Source organism: Ursus maritimus, unplaced genomic scaffold (genome assembly GCF_017311325.1).
Source record: "Ursus maritimus isolate PB19 unplaced genomic scaffold, ASM1731132v1 scaffold_21, whole genome shotgun sequence".
Taxonomy (NCBI): Eukaryota; Metazoa; Chordata; class Mammalia; order Carnivora; family Ursidae; genus Ursus; species Ursus maritimus.
Genome location: NW_024424564.1, coordinates 46323918 through 46346775, shown reverse-complemented (window position 1 = coordinate 46346775; position 22858 = coordinate 46323918). Strand labels below are relative to the sequence as shown.

Here is a 22858-nt window from a genome sequence, read left to right as displayed (position 1 = left end):
AATGCAGGGCTGGGCCCCTCCCAGGGCTCCTAAATCAAGTTCTTCCGATGGGCCCAGCCCTGCATTTTAACCAGCCCCTCACCTCTCCTCCGCGGTCTCGAAGCAGTCAATCTGGGCAAACACATCTGCGATCTCGTCTTTCAGCTTCTGTGGGGTGGCAGGAGGGAACTCAGGGACGGAGGCTGGGGTGGAAAGGGATTCCCGAACCCCCTCCCCCACAACCGCTTCCACACCTGGACGTGACCCCTGACTCCACTGAGCTGCCATTGAGGGCCCCTACCCCTGACAGAGCCCTTTCCCAGATGCTTTTTCTTCTTCTTCTTCTTCTTTTTTTTTTTTTTTGTGTGTGAAGATTTTATTTATTTATTCGACAGAGATAGAGACAGCCAGCGAAAGAGGGAACACCAGCAGGGGGAGTGGGAGAGAGAGAAGCAGGCTCCCATCCGAGCAGGGAACCCGATGCGGGGCTCGATTCCAGAACGCTGGGATCATGACCTGAGCCGAAGGGGGACGCTTAATGACTGAGCCACCCAGGCGCCCCTCCCAGATGTTTCTTATCCTCACACTCTCAAGCCAACCTATTGCCTGTTGATACCCGATTCCCCAAGGGCTCCTGTCTTGGGGGAGGCAGTGCCCAAGTCCCCACCTTCACCGCATTCTATTTCCATCCTTCCCAGCTCCGCTCTGCAGCTGTGGCGTCTCCTGACTTTTAGCCAAAAGCCTACCCGACAAGCCCTCTCCACCCAGCTGCCAGCTTCCCCAAGCACAGCTTGGAGCCTACCCTTCCCCAGCTCCTTCTATAGCTCCCTACCGCCTCCCCAGCCACAAGGAACGAATCCCCGCCCTAGGAGCAGGCCCCAGCTCCTCTCTGGCCTCCATCCCCCATCCACTGACTCTGTCATTTGCCCTTGACTCAGTCCCCACTCCTCTCAAGTCTTTTTCATCTTGACCCTGCAGGAGGCGCCCAGTGCCAGAGGACCCCCTAATTACACCAGCCACGACCCCTGGGCAGACAGCAGAGTGGCGGCTCGTCCAGCACCCCCCTACGGGGCAGAAGCATGAGTCCCTGGCATGAACCCTAGAACCCAGCCCAGCCGTTCCTCACCTTTCCCTGCAGTCTGTGGGATGAGCGTGGTCCCCAAGCTTGTCTGGGAACCCAGCGGCAGCCAGGGGCCTGGAGACTAGATCTGAGCCCAGTCGTCATCAGCCCATATGATGATCTTGGCCAAGTCACTGAGCGGCTTCCCCACGATTCACTTGCAAGTATTAATCGAGCACTTACTATGCTTTGACTATCGAGCTGAGGCTATGGTGGTGGGCAAGAGAAACCCAAGCTTTCACAGAGTTCCCAGTAGGATGGGGTTGGGATCATAGGGGTCATGGGCAAATGAAATGACCGTGCAGAAAACGATCTGAGCAGCTACACTGCGGTGAGCACGGCGTAAGGGATAGGCCTGTCTAATGACCATGTCATACACCCGAAACTAATGGAACAGTGTGTGTCAACTCTACTCAAATAAAAAAAGAAAAAGAAAATGATCTGAGTCGTGGTACAGGAAGAGCCTGGCACATGGTAGGTCTCGAGAAAATACTTGCTGAGTGAATGATTCTGTATCTTCAACTTTCTTAGGTGGACGTGTGTGGGGGTGGGGGTGGGGTCCCAGCAACCCCAGCGGGGCGGTCAGAGAAGTCTCCAGGAGGCAGCATTGGAGCTGACGATGAAGTCATGAGAAGGATGTGCCACAAGGAGACCTTAGGAGAGTCCCAGGCCGTGGGAACTGTGAGTGCAAAGGCCCAGGGGCAGGACTGAGCCCAGTTCACTCCAGGAACAGAACCAGGGCCTGCCTCAGAGGTGGCTGAAAACCAGATGAGTGAAACGTCTGGGCGGCTGGTGCATTGGCCAGTGCCGGGCACATACTGGTGTTATCTTGGCGAAGTGGTTTAAGTTTTAGAGGCGCTGAAACTGAGGCCCAGCGTAGAGATGAGACCTGATGGGGGCCACGCAGATGGGAGTAGAGCCTGCCGTGCCGTGAAGTGCAGAGAGCGCCAGGCGGGGCTCGGTGCATAGTAGGTGCTTAGCAGATTGCCCCTTCCCCCCTCCCCCATGCTCCGCTCCTGGCTCTCTCTGGGTCCTGGCAGCTGGGCCCGGCAGTGGGGAGCCCCCCTGGGATTCCGGTCCCCCCCACTCCTGGGGGCCGGCCCCACCGTCCAAACAGGCTCAGTCAGGAGTGAGTGGGGAGGTGTGTGAGCATGTAGGAGTGTGTTGCTGTGGGTGGGAGTGCTTGGAGGGTGTGTCAGCACGAACGTGTGTGTGGACATGCGCACACACGTTGGTGAGCGTGAGTGTGCACACACCTGGATGTCTTCCAGAAGCTGCTTCCGGTGCCACTTGATCCTCTGCAGCTCCTCTGTCTCCCCGCTGCTCAGCTCCGCTGGGTCTGGAGAGAGAAGAACCAGCGGTCACTGGCCCATTCACCACCCTCCCCTCCACCACTGCGCTCCAGCCACATGGGCCAGCTCTCGCTTCCCCAGAGCCCTCTTCCCTCCAGAAACCCAGGGCTTGCTTGCCCTCATCACTCAGGCTTTGGCCCAGATGTCACCTCCTCCAGGAGGCCTTCCCTGACTACATTCCCTAAAATAGGCCCTACCTCTACCCTCCCCCTCACCCAGCTTTGCACCCTCTGGGTACAGACTCCCTAGAACCATTTTATTTATTTGCATCTTTTCTGTTCTGCTCATTATACTCCCAGAACCATGAGAGCAGACATGTCAACACTTTCACTCACTGTTGCATCCTCAACCCCTAGAAAGAGCCTGACACATAGCAGCTACTCAAAATACTTGCTGGAGGCATTTGTCCTTCCTTGGAACTTTCACTTACTCTTTCCCTGGATCCCGTGTTTATCACTTATCCACTTGCTTATTTGCACAACCAGGAAGTGGTGTATCATTTTACCTCACACGCCATTGGCCAGAAGTAGTCACATGACCACACCTAGCTGCAAAGGAAGCTGGGAAATAAGCCTTTAGTATGGTGGTCCTGATATCCTTACTATGTAAGATGGGAAGACTGGGTTTTGGGGGACAATTCACAGTCCCTGCTCTAGACACTGAGGCTCAGAGAGATGAGGTGACCTGGCCAGGGTTCTACAGGGACAAGCTGCTGAGCCAAAGTGGGACTTGGGTTGGGCTGGCTACAAAGCCTGGGTTCCTTCCTCATCACCTGGAAATGAATGAAGGGAGACACGTGTGTGCTGGTATCCTCTGCAAGGTGCCACACTGGGGTCAGTGACCCACCTCTCACCCATCGTGCATCCTGTTCCATCTACAACACTCACCTAGTCAAAATCTCTGTGGACTCTCTGTTACTTAGAAAAGTTCTCATTCTGGTCCCGGCCTCACTAGCCAGCCTTATTCCCCACTATTCTCAGTAAGAGCCTGACAGTCCAGCCTGCCAGCTCCTCACTGTCCCCAAACTGTCCCTCAGTCTTACTTCCCCACTTTTGCCCATGCAACTTCTCCGCACTGGGATGCCTTCTCCTGTCTGCCTGTCCATACGCTCCCTGACTCTCTAAGCCCTAGCTTTAGGGAATACCTGGTCACATTTCTTTTAGGTTTTCCAAGGACAGATATTATCTCTCCCAAATGAAAGCAGAGAAAATATTTTTAAAACTTTATTTAAACTCAATGAATAAACAGACAGTGTACAATTAGTTTCAGGGGTAGAGGTCAGCGATTCATCAGTTGCATTTAACACCCAGTGCTCATTACAGCACACATCCTTCTCAATGCCCATCACCCAGTTACCCCATATCCCAACCCCCTCCCCTTCAGCAATCCTCAGTTTGTTTCCTATGGTTAAGAGTCTCTTATGGTTTCTCTCCTTCTCTGATTTTGTCTTGTTTTATTTTTCCCTCCCTTCCTCTGTGCTCCTCTCTTTTGGTTCTTAAATTTCACATATCAGTGAAATCATATAATTGTTTTTCTCTGATTGACTTATTTCACTTAGCATAATACCCTCTAGTTCCATCCACATGGTTGCAAATGGCAAGATATATGTTTTTCGATGGCTGAGTAATATTCCATTGTATATATATCCCGCATCTTTATTCATTCATCTGTCAGTGAAAATCTGGGCTCTTTCCACAGTGTGGCAAGCAGAGAGAATAGGAAGGGCTCTCTTTCCCTACCTCTCCCTCCTGGCCATCTTGGACTCTGAGATGGAACTGGGTATTGAAATGGGGAGGCACCAGGCAAGTGTTCAAAAAATGGTAAGTGTCCAACACATGTATAATGGGTGCTATGTTGTGCCATCAGCTTTCCCCTTCAGGACCAAGGCACCCATTCTCGTAGCGGCTAGGGGTGGGGTTGGGGGGTAGCCTGCTGCTGTCACAGCTGAGTCCCTCCCCAGGAACTTAACTCAGCCAAATGGAACTGCCTCACTCAAGGATATGCCCCTCCCCAAGGACAGCCACTGCATTAAAAGCCAAGACTTTTTGCCTAGTTTCTGGACCTGAACCAATATTTAGACCTAGATTCTGTTGACTGAGGAGAAGTTAGGTCCCCAGAAGGAAGGGTTCTGCAACACTGAGACAATTATATATGATAATGACATATTGATAATGACTGCCCTTTTCAGGCAGTCAGGATGGGTCTGTGTGACCCACCAAGTCATTAAGTCATGTGAGCACCAGAGTGATCCTTCATAAGTGGTTCACTCAGAAACAGGTGTGAACAGAGCCAGAGGGCTCCAGTGAGCCCCACGGACAGGTCACCCAGGCCCCCATGTCAGCCACTGTGGTTGTATCTGGTCCTTCAGCTCACACTGTGTCTGCATGCGTAGGTCCCTTGTGATCTTTCTGGCAAAGGAGCAAAACGCCTGAACTCGGTGCCAGAATGGGTGGCTTAGTGTTTGGGGACAAGTAAAAGCTGGATAGCTATTGAACTGCAGCCCTGCTCAAAGACATCCTGGACAGATGGTGGTGAGAAGTCCTCCCAGCGGGCCGAACTGTGGCAGAGCACCTGCTCGTCTGTTTCACAGGCAAAGAGCAGTGGCGCGAAGTGAGAATACGCATGCGTATAGGGTGTGAAAATTAATAAAAGGCACTATCTTTCAGAATGGAGTCAGGAGGCCAGCAGGGGGAGCTCTTATGCCCTCAGCATTGCAGACCCAACAGGAGGAGATCACACCTTGCAAGTGGAAAAGATTTTAGCTCCTACTTTACTCTCCCAGCAGGAGGAAGGAGGCTTTTCTCCTCCCTCAGCAACAGCCCAGCGGATGAGAAAGTCACAGCTCAGCCAATGAAAAGCCACCACACCTGGAGCTCCCATTAACTCCAACGGAGTTAACTTTCCGTCTCCCCTCTCCTCTGTAAAAGAGCTTCCTCTCCTCTGTTCTGTGGACTTGCCTAGGGTCTGGCCATAGCTTGCTTGTCCTGGATCGCACTTCTATACTATTCTGGAATAAACCCATCTTTGCTGGTAAAATAACTGGCAGTTTTATTTTTCAGGTTAACAGTGACTGGGAGAGGATGGCTTGACCTCTTGGTCCGAGGCTGGAAAGAAAGAAGATTGGAAGATTGGGAACAGAGAGGTCTAAGGAAGAGCAAGTGGATGATCCCCTAGGAGTGAACATGGAGGGTGAAGTGTTTTATTTTGTTTTGTTTTTTTTAAGATTTCATTTATTTGAGAGAGAGAGAGAGTATAAGTGTCGAGGGGGGAGGGCAGAGAGAGAGAGGGAGAGAAAACCTCAAGCAGATTCCCCACTGAGTATGGACTCTAACACGGGGCTTGATCCCCTGACCCTGGAATCATGACCTGAGCAGAAATCAAGAGTTGGACGCTCAACGGACTGAGCCCCCTAGGTGCCCCGAGGGTGAAGATTTCTGTGAGGCACACTAATGCTTTCCAGCAACCATCCAAGAGAAGGCATGCACCACCAAGCAGACAGAATGACTGGCCCGTGACTTCAGCCCGTCTCTGACCGGCCAGCCCCGTGCTGGTACAACTCTCCACGGATGAAGCGACACTTCGCCACCAGAAGCTGCCAGCCTGCTGGAGCAATGGCGCAGCTTCTCAAGGGTGCAGCTGAGATGTTGGCTTGGAGCCGACAGCGGGCTTGGATGGATGCAGTATCCACCATAAAGCAACGACTGTTAGATGGTGCTCTGTCCCCAACAGGTCACCGACACAGATCCAGGCACAAGCAGTAGGCGTGACTCCGCGTACCCTCCTCCTGGGGACCGCCACTTGGGAGTTTTCTTTTCTGTCCCTGCAACTCTGAGCTCTGCAGGCCTACAGATCCCAGTTTCCAGAGAGGAGGGGGGAGGTGGCACTTATGCCAGGGGACAGAGCAAGAGTCCCATTAACCTTCAGCTCAGAAACACCTACTTTCTGCCAGCAGCTCTGTGTAAATGATGCGTTTTAATCCTTAGAGCTCCTGGAAGTGGCCAGGATCCCAGGAGACGCGTTGACACGCAGCTCTCACTCTTGCCCTCAAGTCTCCCCACCCTCATGCCCTGTCCATCTCCTTTGTTCCCACGGCCCCACCCCCACCCCCACGCAGACCACAGGCTCGGCCTTGGGTAATGCAGGGTATCCCTGTGTCTCCCTGCCTCCCTTTGGCACCTCCAATCCAGTCTCCCACGGAGTCCCCTTGTCCTGGGGATAAGACCCCGAATTCCCCCCGGGGCCCACCAGTCCCGCAGGCACGCCCCCATCCTCAGCACCCACTGTGCCGTCCCTGCCCCGGGCCAGAAGCCTCCTGGACGCCCTGTGCTTGCTCCTACGGGCGCCCTCCCCACAGGCCTGTGCACGTGCTGTTCCCTACATCTGGAATGCCTTTCCTTCTCCCTTCTGCTTGCTAGCCCCCACTCCTCCTCTTGCCTCTCAGGTGCCCTCCAGTTCAGTGTCTGGGCCTCTCCCTCACACCCCTCCTGTCCCCGCAGCAATCCTGGGATCTGCGGGGACAGCTCTGAGATCTTGCCCAATAAACAAGCGAAGCCGTCTGTTGGGGGTGGTGCGCGGCTGGGGCACCTACTATGTGCCAGGCCCTGTGGGCTCCGGGCTCTTGCCGTCCTCTACCCATTGGATCCCAACGACAGCTCTGGAGGAAGGTCTGTCCAATCTCATTCTATAGATGAGGCTCCTAAGGCTCAGAGAGGTCCAGTGACCTGCCCAAGGCCGCACAGCTGGAGGGTGGGCACACCCAGGCCCCTCTAGGACTCGGAAGCCACCGCCCTGATGTGGATCTTCTGACACCAGATATTTTCATGCAAATTGTCAAAACCCCATCGGACACTGGCCCTGGTGGTTCTGACATGGAAATGCTGACCATTGCTCCGTGTTTGACAATGAAGGCCAGCTGCGGAACGATGCCCACAGTCTGTTCCTCTTTCCCTTTCTGGGGGGTGAGAGAGAGAACCAGGCCGACTTCCTAGAGCTGGGGAGACTGAGGCACAGGCATGGGTGGAAAATGTTCTCGGGACAGCGGGCTGGCACGGGGGTGTGGGAAGGTTATCCCTCATTCTTTCTGCATAGAAACTTCTTCTGTGGTCTGGCAGGCAGGCTCATGGACCCTCTCAGTCCCCTGTCCCCTTTCGGCAGGATTCTGACCCCTGTGCCGTCCCCACGGTCACGCGAGGCACCCAACCTTCCAACCCTTCACCTCTGTGTTTCAAAGCGGGGACTTCTCTGCATTTCAGTGCCAAGGGCAGAGATGGTTTAGGAAGGGTGACAAGGACACAGAGTGAGAGCCTGGTGATGCTGGAGTTTCAAACACCGGAGCAGCTCATGGGAGGCGCATTTTGATAACAACAGAAATAGAACACAAACAAATAATAGAAGAAGGACCCAAGCCGCCACCATGAACTCTGCGGGCTCCTCCCTCGGCTCTGAGTTTCACACCTCTCAAGGGCTGCCCGTGGACGACGGACCCCACCCACGCTGCAGGCTGGGCTGCCCTCTGCGCCCCTGCCCAGGCCAGCTGGGGGTGCCCCAGTGCCCACCCCTATCCGCTCCCCAGCTCCTCCTGACTTCCCCTTTGTCCTTCCTCTTTCCCATCATATTTTTAGAAATCGTTCTGCTTGCAGCCCCGCTTCCAGGACAGCTGGCCTTGCTTCCCCTTTCCAGGGCAGGAGGAGGGCGCTCTCCTGCCCCCCCCCCCCAGGGGAGAGGCGCCCCAGAGTCTCTGCGAGAGGGGGGCTGGGGCAGGAGGGGTGTCTGGCGGAGCTGCTCCCCGCCCCAGCCCCTGAAGCTCTGTGGGTGTCGTGTGGCTTCCTCTCCACCCCCAGAGCCAAGCTGTGTCTATTTTTAACTGCGCCCGGCCTCCCTGCACCAGCCCAAAGGTGCTGTCTTTGGTCACGTAGGGGCTTTGCTGCCTGGACCTCTTGTCTTCCCGGCAGGCCCTGCAGGGGGAAGGGGGCCTGATTTGCTTCTGGGCAGAACACATGGCAGGAGGGGAAGCTGTCCTGGGGGACCTTGGCCACCATCCTGTCTACGGGACGGATGGGGAACCGGAGCCCACAGAAGGAAAAGGTTCATCACGACCACTGGTAGGTTGGTGCAGGGCTGGCGCCTGAGCCCTACTCACTCACTTTCCCAGCTCAGGCTGGGAGCATGGAACCCACTGACAGATGACGGATCTGAGCTCCGAGAGGGGAAGCCACCTGGCTGTGGAGGAGATTTGATCAAGACCCACTCTGGGTAATGGAAGGTGACCTTCCTTCCCTCCTTCTGACTCCTCCTGGAAGTTTTCCCAGATCTCCCGCTTCCAGGTGGAAGGAGTCGCTTCCTCATCTGGCCTGGGGCATTGTGCTGCAGGATCTGTGTCCCCGTCCCCCACATCCTGGACCAGCAGCTCCCCCATGGCTGGGCCCACGACCGGGTCACTGCAGTCCCCAGCACTGCCCCACATAGGACCTGCCCACAGGCGGACCGTTGATAGCATGAGTGAATGAACGAATGAATGAACCAATCCATGGAGATCTCAAACCTCTCAACATACCGCGTGCATTGACTTTTCTCAATCCACTTCCCCCCAGGACCAGCCTAAAGTAGAGGAGCAACCTAGCTTTTGGCCTCCTGTCAGTCCTCTCCTCCCGTTCACCTCTGGGAGCCTCTGTTTCCCCCTTATGGAGACAGCCATCCCTGTTCTAAAGGACTCAGTCTGTGAAGCCCCGAAAGAACAAAGTAGTAATGGTGGGAAGCCAGGCAGTGTGTGCGGGCATGACCTCCCTGCCTCCTGTTGCCTTGTATCTGCGGAGTGACCTTGAGCCCAGGGCTGCTCCTCGCGGGTCCCCTCTTGTCTTCTAGTCGCCACCTAAGACATATTGCTGGAGCCCATCCAGGCCATGAGCCACCTGCCACCGAAAGCCCAAAGGCTGTTGGTCTGTTGAAAGGGATGGGTGGTTCTCTGTGTTCCCTGGAGCCCGGGGCCAGGGAGGCCCGGTGGGCGGGGTCAGGCTGCTCTGTGTTAGGTTTTGTTTGAAGAAAAGGTTCTACTGCTCGCAGGGTGGATGTCATCTGAACCTGGGAAACTGGACAGCTCCTGGCAGCCCTGGTCCGCTGGACTTCCAGGCAGTACTGGGATGTTCTGAGGACAGGGCACAGAGGCTTTGCCCTGCTTTTCCCTGTCTTGCAGAGACGCTACACCATCCTGTTCTCTCCTCTTCCCCCTCGACACACGGTCCTGCTTACCAGGGAGGGTCTCAGCCATGGGTCTCTGCTGCTTCTCCCTGCGCCCCCTCCACGGCGCTCTGGGCCTCTGGGCGGTGGCCTCAGCCTCCCCAAAGGCTGTCCTCACCCCCCCCTCCAGAGGCTAAACGGGAGCTTCAGGGCCCTTGTGCCCCCCAGACAACCATTGTCATCAACATCATCATCTTCAACTCGAGCAACCTTTCCTGCACTGACAGTTCCTTCCCCCAGGAATATTCCTTCCCCAGGGACCCCTATGGATCACTCCCTCCCTCCTCCAGGCCTCTGACCAAACGGTGTCTCCTCCTGAGGCCTTCTCGACCACCTTCTCCCATCATCCTTACCCTTCTTGGCCATTCTTCCTTCTGCTTGTCACCTCCTGATGTATTATGTGAATACCTTTACCGTCTGTCTCCCCCCCCAGAGCGTGAGCTCTAGGGCCTGCTTTGTTCACTGGGCCCCCGGCTCCTGGAGCACAGCTTGGCACCTGGCCTGAGCTCATAAACCTTTGTTGCTTGCTTCTGCGTTTCCCACCTGTCTTAGACCTATGTCTGTATCAATTCCTTCCAGGATCCTGTGAAAGCAGGCACTATTGTCTCCATTTTACAGAAGAGGAAACTGAGGCCCAGAGAGGTTGGCCCCAGGTGCTTACCTGGGTGGCACAGGTCCATTCTGAGGCCCTGGGGAAGGGTGGCCTGTGCTGCTGTGGCCTGCTGACCCAGCTGCTGCGGGAGCTGGCCGGGCAGAGATGTGTCACCTCGGCTACGCAGGCCCCTTCCGGGTCGCCCCGCCCAGCGCCCGGTGGGGAGGAAGTAGGTCCCGTCTGCTAGGATCTGGTGTGCACACTGTCGACGCAGCAGCACTTCCTAAAACCAGCAGAGTTTTGACTAGCAGGGACTCTTTGCATTTTTGGGTGCGGGCAAGGGAGATTTAGAGACAAGAGACAAACAAAGGGAGGGGTTGGGGGATAAAAAGAGAAAGTGAGACAGCGACACACACACACACACACACACACACACACACGTGCGCATGCGTACGCAGTGGATGATAGCTGCTGGGGGACACAGTCTTCTCCAGGGGACAACGGGCCATTTACTTAACAACCTCCCCAGATATCAGCTGAAGGGTCACCTTTGGACAGCTGGGCCCCAAAGATTTCACCCTACAAGCTCTCGTTTGTCTACTCTCCCTTGGATTCAGTGTTAGCAAAGGCTTTGCTTCCCCTCAATGACATGTCTGGCTTTTTCCTGTCTAGTGACCAATTGGTGATATATTTAGTTTCTCTTTTCCCTCAGGCTGCTAGGAAACTCAGAGTCAAACCTGAAGCTCCTTTACAGTCGTTCTACTGTAGCATATGGACTTTGGGGCCAGACTCAGCTGTGTGACTCTCAGCTCTGCCCCTCGGGACCAGTGAGAACTCGGGCAAGGTCACTTATCTGCAATGAGCCTCAGTTTCCTTACCTAGAAAAGGGGAATGATAATCCTCTCCTCAGGGTTATAGAAAAGATGGTGGGAGAGAATGTGCCTAAGATGCTTGGGACACAGCGGGGACTCAATGAGTGCCGTCTCCTTTCCCTTTTGGTTTCGATTTTCTTTCTGGTTAAAATTCCCAATTTTATTGCTATGCCTTTTCTTGCAAGTTGATCTAATTTCTTTGTGGAAAAAAGTGTTGTGTAAAGAAATAGCTATAAAATAGATGGTCACTCGGTGTAACTTTGTGGCACCTTTCGATTTATTCATCTGTTTCCCTTCCAGCCCGGGGGCCCCATGAGGACAATATCACCTCCATTTCTCCGTGTCTGGTAAGAGCAATGAATGAATGAATGAATGAATGAATGAAAGGAACGTAGGGGAGATAGTGTGGTTGATGCCAAAGTTGGCTCCACTTTCCACCCTTTCCTGTGTACAGCCCTCTTTGCATAACTACACAGCCACTCCTCCCACCAAGCGGTGGAATCTGTTTCTCTTCCCCTTGAATCTGGGCTGGGCTGTGGCTCTCTCTGGCCACCTGCCTGCCCAGCTGCCATGGGAACCAGCCTGGGCTAGCCTGCTGGAGGACGGGAGGCCATGGCTGTTTTAAGCCACCAACTCTTGGGGTGGTTTGTTACGCAGCAAGAGCTCACTGATACAGGTGAAATCCAATGCCTTCATTTCATTGAAGCAGAAACCAAGGCTCATTTCTGGGACAAGCTTGACCAAGTTGGAACTTGGGTTAGTGGCCAGCTCAGGGCCAGACCCGCCAGTCTTGTGCTCTCAGGACTCTTGGAACCAGCCCCCCCCCCCCCACTGCCTTTGGGCTCTTGCCTAGCTCAAGGTCATTCTCTAGCAAACTTGTTGAAATGGTCTCCATAGTAAATTAGATTTTTCTGTACGCATCTGGGTCTGAAGCACAAAAACCCATTTCCTGGGTCACTTCAAAAACAGGAATGGGGAGGAAGGTGTCATTCCCTGTGCAGAAAAGTTAACACAGCAGGACTGGGGCTGTGATCCTTTACCAGGACTGCTTGCAGGTGTGGCCTTTGGCTGGTGTCTGGGAATTTGGGTTTCTGGAGGGATCTTGCTGTTCCCTGATGAGAGTGGCTCACTGAGCCTAAACCGTGTAAACACCGTGGGTTATGCTAAACACCTGCTTTCCTTCTGGGAGTCTGAAAGTTTGGTATATGCTGGGCAGAAGGTGCCTACATGACCAGCCCCCAATAAAAACCCCGGGCGCTGAGTCTCTACTGGGCTTCCCGGGTTGACAGCACCTCGCGTGCGTTTGGACACTTTGTGACTGGAAGATTTAGTGCCTCCTGTGTGACTCCGCTGGGAGAGGACTGTTGGACACTCATGCCTGGTTTTCTGCGGACCTCACCCCAGGCACTGTCGCTGGGTTCGCTTTGTACCCTTTTGCTGTCATAGATCATAGCTGTAGGTAAAACTAGGTGCTGAGTTCTGTGAGTCCCCCAGGTGAATCACCAAACCCGACGACGGTCTTGGAGACCCCTGAAATATGCCCTAATGCTGCCCAATGGATGTACATGTACCTTGCCTGGGGCCACAGGCTGGCAACTGGGGCTTCCCCTTCTGTCTCAAGGGCTAGTTAGGTGGTTCAGTTATTATGACAAACTCATTCTCTAAGACTCAACTCAAATGCTGCTTTCTCTGTGAAGCCTTCTGTGATTGCACCTCGCTTCCTTCTGCCCCTCCAGTCCTGGTCATGCCTAACAACTTGTACGCAGGTAGTCTGAGAGGGAGGGACCTTCTCATTGTGGGTGGCAATGGGTTTGGTAGATTTAATAGGAGGGGGTCGTGGAGACCTGGATTCAAATCCCAACTCAGCACTGGCTAGCTAGGTGAATTTCTCCCATCTGAGCCTGTTTTTTTGTCATCTGCAAAATGGGGACAAATAAAATTAAGTTTCTTTATAGGAAACAGAAAACCCAAATAACAGTGGTTTAAAGAAATTGGAGGTATATTTATCTCTTAGGAGAAAGAAGCCTGAGGTAGGTAATATAGGACTATTCTCATAGAAGCCAGGGAATCAGAGATCCAGGCTTCCTCTAACTTTTTGCTTCTATCCTCAAGGTCTCCTCATGGCCCAACGTGGCTGCCTGATCTCCAGCCATTGTGCCTGAATATCGTGTAGGAAGAAGGATGAAAATGGGAAGGGCTTCCTTTAAAGTCCCCTTTCTGAGACTCTTTCTAGCCTGAGGTCAGCCTTTTTTCCTGAAACGGGTCTCTGCTTTCTCCATGTGAACTATGTGGAAGTTCATAGTTGGTTATGGAACAACACACAGCAATCCCGACATGGGGTCTGGGAGGTCTTTAGACAACCTCCACCACCACCATTTATGGAGTGCTCACTACACACCAGGCACTGTGCTAAGTGCTTGCAAATCCTTTCATTTAATCTTTTGCATAACCCAACAAAGTGAATTACTATCCCTGTTTTATAGATATGGAAACTGAGTTCAGAGAGGTTAAGTTACTTGCTTAAGGTCACACAACCAGGAAGACGCAAGCTCAGATTCAAGCTCTGTCCCGTGTGACTTCATTCCCACTCTGAACTTATATAAGCATCACTTCAAACATTTAGAAAGAAGTTTAATGGCCTGCCCACTCTTTGGGGGAGAGGTAGGAAAGATCCAGCACTTGAATCCGACTGTAATAAAACCATGTAGGTGATGCTTTCTGTTGCCCAAAAGCTCAGAATTTGTCACCTGTTGGACATAGCTGCCTTGAGGGCAAGAGAGCTGGAAAGAGCTTAGGGACGGTCTGACTCAGTGACTTTATTTACATGTGTGACGACTGAAACCTCTTCAGGGGAGGGTCTTAACAGAGTGAGCAAGGGGCAGAACCTGCCCTTGAACCCATCTGGGTTGCACAGTTGGGGTAAACCTTCCATCCATCCATCCATCCATCCATCCATCCAGTAGAGTAGACGTATGTACATTCACTACGTGCCATGTGCTGTTCTTGGCATTGGCACAAGACAGACAAAAATCTTGGCCCACGTGGGGCACGTGGTTGAGTCATCTGGACCGGGTGGGACGTGACAGGTAGTGGGCAGGGTGTGTGTCTGCGATGAATCATCTTTGAAGTCCCTCCCTTTCATAATTTTCTCTGATTTCTCATTTTTTCTCATGACTCGGAACTGGAGGGAGCCTCTGCCAGGCACATGGAGCACACCTGCATCTTGGGAGTGCTGAGGCTCTGGCCTGTGAGACCCAAGCTGCAAGTGGGACTTCGGAGGGGGCTTTCCAAACATGGCTGATATCCCCCCGACCTATCATTCCTTGTCCAGGTTTCTCTGCAAGACTTTTCTGGGACCCTGTAGCACAGAGGGACAGGAGGAAGCTGGGCCTGGGGGACAGTCCATGGCTCAGTAAGTCAAAGGCTGGGATGGACATCAAGGGCAGCAGAGATCACTTTGATGTCCAAGTTCATGTCTAGAAATTGCCCCTAATGAGATAATTACACACACGTGGAAAAGGATGAGCCCATGAAGTTTCTTCCCAGCATCCCATTGGTAACGGGAATTTGGGAAGAGTCAAACACTCATCAGGGACTGAATGGTTAATAAATTATGCTGAGTCCAGATGATGGGCCTGTGTGAGTCACTGAAGAGAATAATGAGGATATAGAATTCAAACATCTTTTGGTTTTCAGTAAACGTAACTCAGTCTAGCTTAAACTGGAATTTACTGGCTCAGTTCCTGGAGATGTGGTTGACCTTGAGGATATGGATATCAGAGACTTAAGATGTGTCTCTCTCTCTCTCTCATTCTCTTGCCCATTCTCTCAGTCTGTCTGAGCTGTTTCTTTCTTAGATGGGTTTTCTCCATAGGGCAGCCAGCCCAGCCACAGACAGTGCCAGGCTCACATCAGATCACCTTTGACTTTAGAAAGACAGCCTACCCACCCCCCCAAAAAAAATCTCAGGGAAAGACTCTGATTGGCTAGGCCTGGGTCATGTGCCTATCTCTGGACCAATCCCTGCAATATCATAGGAGGAACGCCATGATTGGTCAAGACTGGGTCATATGTTCAGCCTTCTGGTCAGGAGGGTGGTAAGAAGGGAGGGAACTGCCAGGAGAAGGGTTAGTTCCTTAAAGGAAGGAAAACTAGGTGGAAAAAGCAACAAATGTCTACTCTTGCTATTTTTTTTTGGTAAGTTTTGACTTTTTAGTTTCTCTTGTTTTTATGATACAGATGATCCTAGACTATATGGATTGGTATGAAACTTTATCCTCAACCTGGGGCTGAGTGTGTGTGTCTTTACATACAGCACGGGGGTCGGAGGCAGACTGCCCGGGTTCCAATCCCAACTTTGCCGCTTTCTCACCATGGTCTTGAGCAATTGATCCCCAGTTGCCTCATCTGTAAAATGGGCATAATAGTGCCTACTTCATATCATTACTTCGAGAATTAAAGAAGTTAACCCATATCAAATACATGTGACTGGTGGTTGGCATATTTTAGGTTTTCGATAAATGTTAGCTGTCGTAGATGCCTAGAAAGAGGTTATCAGCCTGACGGGGGTCAGACAGGTAAGCTAAATGAGGGCACAACAGGGAACGGTGGGGCTTGTGGCAAAACGGAGAGGCTTGTCCTATGTGAACCTGGCAGCTGGTCCTCAGGGCCAGCTGACTGTTGCCTTGAAAAGACAAGAGCCTGGGATGCCCAGATCTCTGTTTTTCAAAGATCACTAGATTTATAAATTTGTGTGTGATATTAATAATCAATTAGTTTTTTTTTTTAAAATTGCAAAATGCTGGGGCGCCTGGGTGGCTTGGTTGGTTCAGCATCTGGCTTCGGCTCAGGTCACGATCCCAGGGTCCTGGGATCAAGCCCCGCATCGGGCTCCCTGCTCAATAGGGAGCCCGCTTCTCCCTCTCCCTCTGTCTGCTGCTCCCCCTGCTTTTGCTCTCTCTGTCAAATAAATAGATAAATAAATAAATAAATAAAATCTTTTTAAAAATTTAAAAATAAAAAATAAATAAAAAATTACAAAATGCTGAGCTGGAGAACAAGCGGGAAAGCCAATAAAATGGGCGTCTCTGGCTCATGGCTTACCTATTCGATGCCTCAGCAACAACACGTGATGGAAGGACATTCACCAAAATGTTAACACATAGATTATCTCTGGGTTACGGAATTTAACGTGGTTTGAGCTTTCTGTGCATTTTCTATGTTCATCTGAGACTTGGGCTCAGATCCCAGCTCTACCCATGTGGCCTGGGGCATGTGCCCTTACCCTGCGAGTCGGCTTCCTTATGGGCAAAGGGAAGATAAGAATGCCTCCTTCTTTTGTGGGGAGGAGAGGACTGCAAAAGCAAAAGGTGTAAAGGTCGTGGCCCAGTATTCAGGGTACAGGCGTGTATGGGATAAACCGTCAGCCAGTATCCAGCTGTGCCGCCCAGCTCAGACGTCTGAGAATGTGGCCCCTCTGTGCTGGAGACGTGTGAACTTTCAGGATCCCCAAATGTTTGAGTCTGAGCATGGGACTCGTGAGGTGGAATTTCGGTGGGGGGAGAGATGTTACGTGGGAGTCGTCATCTCACACTGAGTAGGCGGCCAGGCATCCCTGAGTGCATCCCCAAGTGCTGGGTGCGAGGGACGGGAAACTCAACAGCCACCCCCAACACTCAGGGGTAAGCCTGGGGCTGGAGGGGCTCCGAATCCATTCAGGGAGGGCTTCCCAGAGCAGGGGTGCCCGTCCAGAATCTTGGATCTTTGTACAACAAAGGAAAGAATCCTGTGGAAGGTCAAGCAGGAGTGTGCGCTTTGGCGAAGGTGGTGGTGGGACGTGTTCCAGGTGGAAGGAACAGCAGAAACAAAGGCTCAAAGGCTCAAGATGGGGTGGAGGGTGGGATTGGGAGGAATCCAGATCTGGCCCTAGTTCTGCCTCGGGTCTCTCCCTCCCCCGACTCCTCCTCCCTGGCCTCCACCCTCCACTCAGCTGCTCCCTGACTCCTGCTTCCCCTTTCCAACACAGGCGGCAGAAGTTTCCGGATGGCACTGTAGTTTCTGCTGGGGACAGGAATACACACATTGGCACATCAAGCCTATGGATACATGCGGGTGACGTGCACACGGGAGGTGGCCCCGGGCTCTAGCCTCCTCGAAAGCTCACCGGAATGGGGCCTGGAAGAAGCAGAAGCCTCCAGTGGGCCTCAGTGGCTGCACTGTGGGATGGGTTGGGGCCGAGGTCCAGGGCAAGCCCGAGGCAGGGTCTCCCTGTGCTCAGCCTCCCTCCTGGGTGCCAGAGGGCTGTGGCAGTTTCAGGCATCTGTACCTGTTCGACCACACCCACCAGGGCTCCGCTCATCTCATTTGGCCCAGGGGGGTCGTGCTCACACCTGGATGCAAGGGCTTCTGGGACAGGGAGCACAGGCATTTGCAGCATGGAGGTGGGACGTGGGCTCCCTAGCCAGGGAGGCGGGACGGAGGGGGCTGCTGGTGGGAACGAAGGTGTTAGCCTGTGGGGCCCTGGAGGGAAATGGTACCACAGGGACGGGGTAGGGGGGAGCAGGAGGAGGCCCAGGAGGAAACCAGGGGGGTCCCAGACCCCAAGACGAGGGCCTTTGAAGAAGTGGCCAGCACTGCCTCCCATAGGTGTTGGGGAAGTGAAGGTCTCTGGGCCCCCAGTGCATTAGCAGCTCGGGGTGGGAGGTGGGGAGGCAGGGGCCACAAGCAGAGGAAGCTGAGGAAATGGAGGCAGAGAGGTGTCGAGAAAAGATCAAGAGGTGGGGTCCCGGGAGCGGGGGTGGGGGTGGGCGGGGTGTTTTTGAGAAGGAGCGACTCTACTGGAGTCAAGCCACTGAGACCCGAGACCTGGGGAATCTGTGGCTGGAAGGGCCACTGGCAGGAGGGGTGGAGGGCCCGGGGTGGGGGTGTGGTCAGCCCAAGGCAAAAGGCCAGAAGATTCCCTTGGCCCAAGGGCATCGCCACTGTCTACCTTACAGACCAAGCCAGAGATGCTCAGAGGAGCTGCGGCCAACATGCAGGGATTCCGGCCCAGGGTTTGGTTCTGACTTGTGTGTTCTTGTGGTTAAGGTTGAGTCATATTTCTGGGACCTCAGTTCTAGTTACTGGGGAGGCCACTCCTCCAGAGTTCTTGTCAGTCCCGCCAAGATTGAAATCTGACACTTGAGGATTTAAACTTCAGTCTACCGCGGAGTCCCATTTTTTGGCTTAAAAGTGTAATCATAGACTTGAACAAAGTGATCTGTTTACATGTGTTCTCATGGGTCCCCTTTCTGTCATTTTGGTGTCATCTCTGGGCAGTGCTGGGGCTCCCTGCGACCTACTGCTTTGAAAGCCAACTGGTCACATCATTCTGCTGCTTAAAAACTGTCAGGGGCTTCCCGCTGGCCTCCGGATGGCTTTGAGACTCCATAACATGACCCGTGAGCTGACTGCTGCCCGCTGCCCTGTGTTACAGCACTATGGACCATCCTGCTTTGTCTTGGTCAGTCCATGTCCTCTCATGCCCCAGGGCCTTTGTATATGCCACTCCTTCCACCGGACTTGTTCTTTCTTCTCACCATCTCTGGCCAACTGCTACCCATGCTTTCGGTCTTGGCTTAAACTGTGCTTTCTCTGGACATTGTGTCCTAACCCGAGTGCTCATGGGTCCTGCACGCCCGGCCAGAATCCTAGGACCCGTCACCCTAATTGCTTGCTCAAAGTTTGTTTTCAGCACTAGAGCGTGAACTCTTGGAAGGATGAAGCCAGGTCGGTCCGATTGGCCTGTGGTGCTAAGTTTTGTTGAATGAATAATAGCGGGGGTGGGGGCCAGGGATCTCCCACATCAACTCTAAGGGCCTGTGGATCCCTGACTCACGATGGCCTGCAACAGTCAGGTGCCTAGCTGCCCAGCAGGTCGGAGTCTGAGCGTCTTCCCTGCCGCTAATCTGTGTCGGCTGGTAACGCTCCCTCCCAGCGCAGCCATGGGCAAAAGCAAGAGCAGAGTCTATTAGCAATTTCCAGCCATTTTCCAGCGTTGAGCTCGGGTCCTCACCCTCACTCTGAGGTTGGCCATCCCCATATTGACAGGGTAGCTCTGTTAATCAGAACCTTTAGTTATCCAGAAGCTGAGTGAAATAGGCCAGCTTGGGATGGCAGTGAGATTGTGACCCCTGAATTCCCAAACATTCTGCCGGAAGGGCCTCAGGGGTGTCTGTCTGCGGTCTCTCCCCCAGTGAAGAGAAAACCGTGGCAGGCGTGGGAGGCTGGGGGCCCCAGTACCCTGAGACTCGTTTTCATTCTCTTTTCCTACTGCCCTTTCTATGCCCTCAGTTGCCCCACAGGCTTCGTGTGCTGGGAAGGAGGCCACGTCTAGTTTCTCCGTGTGACCCCAGGTCCACGGGGTCCTGAGACAGCCCTGCCACAGATGGGGGATGCACCTTTCCCAAACTCAGCACAAAGGGGTGGGAGGGACAAAGGACCCCTGACTCCCACCTGCTAGAACTTTCTATCTGGACCTGCGTTTTGAGGCCAGGACGTGGGGCCTCGCAGGTGGTGGTCCCACTGGGTGGCGTGAGGGCAAGAAAGGGCACTGGCCTTGTGCCCAGGCAAAGCCAGCCTTCCGCTGCTGGCTCTGTCCCTCCAGGCCACGCGATGGGAGCTGAGTCACTCAGCCACGCTCAGCCTTGGTCTCAACTCTGCCAAGATGGGACTTTTGCTCCCTGAACCCTTAGATATACCCAGAGTGCACGTCCTCTCCCTCTCTGGGCCTCAGTTTCCTTTTCCACAAAACCGGGAAAAATGATGGCACCTCCCATAGGACCGGTGTGAGGGGTTTCACAGAGGAATCCACTAAAGGCCGCTGGCACTGGGCTGGGCCTTGGGGCAGTGGGAGGGCCCAGCCTGGGTCCTCAGCTTCTGGGAGCCCGGGCAAGGAGGAGGAGCCAGACAGGGGTAGGGTGGGGGATGTGGAGGGGGGTAACGTGGCAGGGTGGGGTCTGTCCCCTTGGTCACCCCCTTCCCCGGGTTTCCGCTGAGACCGGGAGACCAAAGGCAGCTCGTGGGCTCCTCCCTGTGGTGGCCGCAGGGATGCCACTCAGGGAAGCCACCGCCTGGGACTGGGGGTGAGGGTGGGGGTTGGTCTCAGGAGGTGACTGTGGCTGGGACTAGAGGCTGAGCAGAGCCCGGCAACCCTGCCTCTGTCTTCCCTTTCCCTCTTCACTCCGTCCCTCCTGACCCTCCATTGCTGGCCTCAGGGTGGCGGTGGGGGTGAAGTGGAGGGGAGGGGGACAGGGAGGTGCCGGGTTGGTAGGTAGGGTCCGGTGGGTGAGGTCACACAAGAGCTGGTTCAGAGTCTATCATTATTTAAGTGCTGGGTATTTTGTCCACCATGATTTATTGCTTTGATTTTGATTTATAAAGATATCACAAAATATTATTTATCTTGATTCATGAAGTTTTGGCTTCCCCTTAGATTCTGTGCCGAGGTGACGGGGTTTCATGCCTCACCCTCGCCCAGCCCTGTTGGGGGAGGGGGCAGCTGGGGAGTGGCTGGGCTGCAGCTGGAGTTCCGGAAGGCCTTTCATGGAATTCCCCCCCAATTCCCCCCACAACCGTTTCCCCCTCCCAGCCTCCCTCCATCTTCCCCCGGTCATCTCCCTTCGTCACCTGTCCATCTGTCCATCTGTCCGTCTGTCCGTAGTTAAGAACCTGCGTTCTGCATTTAGATGGTCCGAGTTTGCGTCTTGGCTGCCCATCCTGGGTGAGCTATGAAAATTAAAAATTTTGTGGGTCAAACCCACTATCAACAGAGTAAAAAGACAACCCACAGATTGTGAGAAAATATTTACAAATCATATATCTGACAAGAGGTTAACATCCAGAACATACAGAGAACTCCCGAAACTTCTAAAATAAAAGAACAGGGGCGCCCGGGTGGCTCAGTTTATTAAGCGACCGACTTTTGATCTTGGCTCAGGTCTCGATCTCAGGGTCGTGAGTTCAAGCCCTGTGTTGAGCATGGAGCCTACTTAAACAAAAGGAAACAGAACAAAACAAAACAAAAACCCAGCCTGATGCAAAAACAGGCAAAGGACTTGAATAGAGGTTTCTACAGAGAAGACACACCAATTGCCAATGAGCACATGAAGGGACGCTCAACATCGCTCATCAGTAGGGAGACACCGATCCAAACTCCAGTGAGATACCACCTCACACCCATTAGGATAACTTTTACTCAAAAAAACAAACCAAAAAATATGTGGGCGAGGACGTGGAGCAATTGCAACCCATGGGCACTGCTGGCGGGAAGGGAAAATGGCGGAGCTGCCGTGGGAAACAGTATGGCCGCTCCTCAAATAATGGAAAACAGAATCACCAGGTGATCCAGCAATTCCACTTCCGGGGTTACACTCCAAAGAATGGAAAGCAGGATCTTGGAGGGAGACTTGTACACCCGTGTTCACAGCAGCATTATCCACAGTAGTTAAAACATGGAAACAGCCCCTGTGCCCCTTACAGACGAATGGATGAGCAAATGTGCTCCCTCCTTACACTGGAATATTATTCAGGCTCAAAAAGGAAGGAAAGTCTGCCAAACGCTACAACATGAGTTCCTTGTGCTCCATGACGTAAGCCACACAACGACAAACACTGTATGATTCCACTTACGTGAGGTGTTCAGAGGAGTCAAAATCATAGAGGCAGAAAATAGGAAGGTGGGTGCCAGGGGCTGGGGGAAGAGGGGGTGAGGAGCTAGTATTTAATAACTGAGTTCCGGTTTGACAAGATGGAAGGAGCTTCGGGGACGGATGGCGGTGCTGGTTGTACAACATTATGACTATATCGGATACCACTGAACTGTCCGCGTAAAATGGGTAAGATGGGAAATTTGATGTCCTGTGATTTTATGGCTGCGGCAAATACTAAAAATTGGCTCCCTCAATAGATCTGGAGCTCCACAGCAAGGTGTGGCTGGGAGACACGTACTGGGTGTCATCCAAGTGCGGGGGGTGACCGCGAGGTCATGAGACGGCACACACTTGCTCATGGTAGCTTGGGACAGCTGAGTTCAGATCCCCTCAGAAAGCAGCATTGTGGGGTCCAAGTGGCAAGAGGGTCAGAGGTCAGAGGTCAGAGAGGTAGAAGGACAGGAGGAGACTAGTCAGGCAAGGCGAGGGAGGGAGCTGGAGGCCTTTGTCGTTGATGCTTACCCATGATTCAGAGTGTCTTTTGGGACCACGGCACCTCCACTTCCAGTCCGTGTGATTGATGAGGCTGTCTCCATCCCTAGATCCAGGCAGGGGGTGGAGAAGGCAAGACGGAGGTCCAGCTCTCAATATTCCATCTCCTGATTGGCTCAAGAGTGGACCTGTGAACAAAGTAGGGCCAATGGGATTCAACCCTGGGATTTCTGCTGGAACAACTAGGAACACGAAACTGCTTTCCAGCTGTGATTTCCAGCCAGAGGACGGGGCAAATCCGGTGCTGCTAGTGCCACCAGCGGGATCCTGACAGGAAGTGAGCGGGCAGACGGAGAGCAGGAGATTGAGTCTGGATGACATCCTATGAGCTTCCGGATCCACCAGAGACCGGAGCTTGGACAACTTGGTTACCTAAGCCAATGAATTCCCTTTACGGCTGTGGCAAATATTAAAAATCGGCTCCCTCGACACTTATGTCCAGTTTGTCTCCCAATTTCCTTCCTCTGCTG

General features: G+C 53.4%; 1 protein-coding gene and 1 long non-coding RNA gene across 2 annotated transcripts in view; one reads left to right on the top strand and one right to left on the bottom strand.

Moving 5' to 3' along the window:
* The window catches only part of CYTH4 (cytohesin 4), a 29249-nt gene extending 18726 nt beyond the window's left edge, over positions 1 to 10523 (bottom strand). Inside the window, exons 1-3 of the mRNA XM_008705579.2 lie at positions 10346 to 10523; positions 2356 to 2438; positions 83 to 147 (exon numbers count right to left, since the gene is read on the bottom strand). Coding sequence (XP_008703801.1) covers positions 83 to 147; positions 2356 to 2438; positions 10346 to 10364 — 167 coding nt within the window. The 5' untranslated portion in view covers positions 10365 to 10523. The remainder of the gene's footprint in view (positions 1 to 82; positions 148 to 2355; positions 2439 to 10345) is intronic.
* LOC121104426 lies at positions 4025 to 22821 on the top strand. Its single transcript, XR_005836754.1, has 3 exons — positions 4025 to 8552; positions 11449 to 11495; positions 22439 to 22821. It is a non-coding gene; the product is annotated as an uncharacterized LOC121104426 (long non-coding RNA).
* The last annotated feature ends 37 nt before the right edge of the window (positions 22822 to 22858 follow it).